The 3,970-nt window shown below is 38.4% G+C and overlaps 1 protein-coding gene across 1 annotated transcript; it reads left to right on the forward strand.

The window, feature by feature from the left end:
• The first annotated feature begins 1,183 nt into the window (after positions 1–1,183).
• LOC143616061 (phospholipase A1-Ibeta2, chloroplastic-like) lies at positions 1,184–3,036 on the forward strand. Its single transcript, XM_077089013.1, has one exon. The coding sequence runs from the start codon at positions 1,358–1,360 to the stop codon at positions 3,011–3,013; it is 1,656 nt and encodes a 551-aa protein (XP_076945128.1). The 5' UTR covers positions 1,184–1,357; the 3' UTR covers positions 3,014–3,036.
• The last annotated feature ends 934 nt before the right edge of the window (positions 3,037–3,970 follow it).

Below are 3,970 nucleotides of genomic sequence, written 5' to 3' on the forward strand. Positions count from 1 at the left end.
GATGTGGATAATGAACCTGAATTTTATGAGTCAAAACAAAATATCCAAGAAAACTATTCACGTAAATGGATATAATATTATACGATACATGACCCGATTACTGGATACATACGTACTCATTTACCCAAGCAATACGTGTACACCTTCTTTTTCTTTGGTATTAAACTTCCTTACAGACCCCACGGAAGGGAGATCCACTCTACGACCGGCAGATTTGCTCGTCTTTGGTTGGGCCGGGGGAAAACACGCTTGTGTTGACCTCACAGGGGTATCTCCCTTAGTTGGTTTGAGGGATAATGGGTTTGTAGCTGGGCAAGCAATGAAAAGGGCTGAAACGAAGAAGGTGGAGAAACATGCTAAAGCCTGCGAAGAGAACCAACATGTTTTTGTCCCTTTGGCTTTTGATACCTTTGGTTCCTTGGCACCGGAAGCTATCCGTTTCCTAACCAGGGTCCAACGGGTTGTGCATAGCAATGTGTCGACTCCAAAGGGCAGGGGTATGTCTTTAGCATGTTAGGGTTTGCAATTCAGAAAGGGGTGGCGACGCAACTTGTTGCCCGCCTACCTGCTATGTTAATGTAATATCTATGTTTCTATATAACGAAAAAAGTTTTAAAAATGTTAATTTCTTTGTTAGTAAAACAAAATTAAATTTGAAATTTGTTAGTAAAACAAAATTAAATAATAAGAAACGTATTTGGGAATCCCAAAAGTGTAATTTTTAACTAATGTACGGGCATACCCCAAAACTCTATGTGCGTACCATCTCGTATAGAACTAGGATAGTAGGATTATCAATATCACATTATCGCCCCAAAGTCGTCTAATTGCCATCTTTGGCTCTTTAAAGCTATAAAAAGTATGTTACTAATTTTCATCTTATAACATTTTCTCGATATTACAATGTACGTTACATAATGATTATAGTTCATGATGACACATTCACATTCACATATCACATAATATTTACAACTCATTTGCTTATTTCATTGTTTCGTATTTTAAAACCTTAAACCAGTCAAACAAAATGATAACTTTCGGTTAAAGTAGGCTAAAGTTGTAACCATATCTAAATCACTTATTTTTCTTTCATCAAATCATAAAGTATATTGCGGACCAAAATGACATAAATTTATGACCCAAAGGACCACAGGAGTCTTGTCAGTTGTCACTAGCAATCTTTTCACGACTTTACTTGGGTGGTTATTAGTTAACGAATGATCAACTAATCAAACGTCAAGGAAGTTACTTTGATAATTCCTACTTCTTTAGGGACATCTTCAAACATTAAACAAAAAGCTATATTTCCATATTTACCCCTCCAACTTTTCTATACATATCTTGTCCATTACATGTCATGCCACTTAATCTCCATAACCATCTAACTCCATATACTTGTCTCTCAAACACCATGATGCAAATCGGTTCAACACTTCCGGCAAACAACCTCAACAAATTTCAAGCAAGACTCTCCGGTGTCGGCAGCCGCAATAATGGATCACTTCTAAACCCTTTAGGAAGAGCTTGTTATACAAAAACCATGATGAACACCAATACCTTATCAACCACAAGATCAACCATGCAACACCTCTCTAATCTTGAGAAACTTATTGGCACCGAGCCTCGGGTTATATTAGACGAGCCAGAAGTTAATCAAGAGCCGGTTAATAATAATAATAATGCTAGAGAAAAGAGTTTGCTAGGAGGATTGAATTTGCCTCAAATTTGGCCGGAGAATAAGGTGGTGGAAGAGATGTCTCCAAGGCATCTTAACCGGTTGCGAAGGTTGTTATCGAAAAACGGTATCGAATACTCTCCAAGGAATAGTTTAGCTTCACGGTGGAGGGAGTATCATGGGAGTAATAATTGGTCCGGGTTAATTGATCCATTAGATGAGAATCTTCGGCGAGAGATGATTCGGTATGGCGAGTTTATTCAATCCGCGTATCATTGTTTTCATTCGAATCCCGCCACATCAGCAGAGGAAGTTCCGCCCCCTAGACACGTGGCGTTGCCTGATAGGTCGTATCGTGTGACGAAGAATCTTTATGCGACTTCGTCGGTTGGGTTGCCGAAATGGGTGGATAAACTTGCGCCAGGGCTCAACTGGATGAGCCAGCGAACGAGTTGTATTGGGTATGTGGCGGTTTGTGATGATCAGAGAGAGATATCACGTATGGGACGGAGGGATATTGTAATATCCCTCCGTGGAACCGCCACGTGTTGTGAATGGGCTGAAAACATGAGGGACTTGCTGGTACAAGTCCCTGGGGCGAAAAATCCTAGTGATGGTCAACCAAAAGTGGAGTGCGGGTTTCTAAGCTTGTACAAGACAGCTGGATCCCATGTGTCGAGTCTGGCTGAGTCAGTAGTTGAAGAAGTCAAACAACTAACCGAGTTATACAAAGGTGAAACCCTAAGTATCACGGTGACTGGACATAGCCTTGGTGCGGCATTAGCACTATTGGTGGCAGATGACTTAAGCACTTGTGCGAAAGACATGCCACCAATAGCCGTGTACACGTTTGGTGGACCTCGTGTTGGAAACCAGGCTTTCGCTAAACGTTTGTGTTCCCAAAACGTGAAAGTACTACGAATTGTAAACTCTCAGGATCTTATCACTCGGGTCCCAGGAATGTTTGTCAGTGAGCAACTCGATAAAAAGCTAAGAGAGACAAATGTTGCGAACAAAATTCTCAACATACTAGATAATAACATGCCATGGGCATACGCACATGTCGGGACAGAACTAAGAGTCGACACCAAAAGCTCGCCGTACCTAAAACCGGATGCAGACGTGGCGTGTTGTCATGACTTGGAAGCATATCTACATTTGGTGGATGGTTTTTTGGCATCAAATTGTCCATTTAGGGCTAATGCCAAGAGAAGCTTGGTTAAGTTGGCTCATGAACAAAACTCAAATATGAAGAAGCTATATACAAGGGCACCAGAATTGAAGTTAAATTTTGAAAGAGGTGTGCAACTTTCGAGTTGTTTGCCAAGTCCTTCGTAATAAAGCCTTAGCATATAATTAATGTATCATAATAATTAATTGCTGTTAATTACATTAATTTTCATTTTCAAGAAGTAAGAATTGTTCTTCTTGATTATATGTATATTTTATTGGATTCTTTTGTAAGGTATTGACATTACATTGTATAATGATTCTTGTAAGTATATTATTAAATTACAAGAAGATGTCTCAATTTTTTTAATGTGAAGCTGAAATCATGATGATTTTGACTTAAGCGTATAGCTCGTTTGGTTTATTTTTTATGAATCAAGTATTTATATCCATTCTTGAATTAATAATTTTCATTAAGTTAATTACCATCTAAAGTCAAAGGGACAAAAATTATCAAAAGATCAAAAGGTTACGTAAAGTATTTCCAGCAAACATTAATTCATAAGTCCAAGATGCATAAACCCCTCTCAACTCCTAGCTTAGCTTCAGGTGGCTGTTGCATACACCGATCTCTGGTCGGTGGTGCGGCTTCTAAATTCTAATACATCTGTCATGGTTCCTTCGAAGTTACTTCTTCTTGTACAAGTTTGCTAGATTACTGAAATGATGTGTTTCAATGATCATTGATGTTATACTAAAAGTGTGGTGGATGAACATAATTCACCTTATTCAAGTTATGATTACTTGTAAAAAGTAATATTTATTTTTGTAATTAAAACTACGAGCTTGTATCATATTAGCTATCAAATGTAATGATGATTGATCATATATGCAATGGTTTAACATAATTCTCAATTTTACAATTAAAGGATATATGTTTAGTATAGATTTCATTTGTTATTATCCCTGGCAACAACCTCCGGATAGCGGTTGGCCACATGCCCCCCCCCCCCTCTCAAGTATTCATCGTCTTCTCTCTTGTGTCTTGCACAAGAGATACTCTATATATACGTAGATAAACTTTCATTTGTACTATCATGTCACAATAGTCGTAGCTCTTGTTAC

This window comes from Bidens hawaiensis, unplaced genomic scaffold (genome assembly GCF_021521415.1).
Source record: "Bidens hawaiensis isolate Kalapana, Puna unplaced genomic scaffold, B.hawaiensis_p1.1 tig00045476_1, whole genome shotgun sequence".
Taxonomy (NCBI): Eukaryota; Viridiplantae; Streptophyta; class Magnoliopsida; order Asterales; family Asteraceae; genus Bidens; species Bidens hawaiensis.

Coding starts and splice junctions, on each gene's coding strand:
- LOC143616061 (XM_077089013.1), top strand. CDS start 1,358: ATGCCACTTAATCTCCATAACCATCTAACTCCATATACTTGTCTCTCA.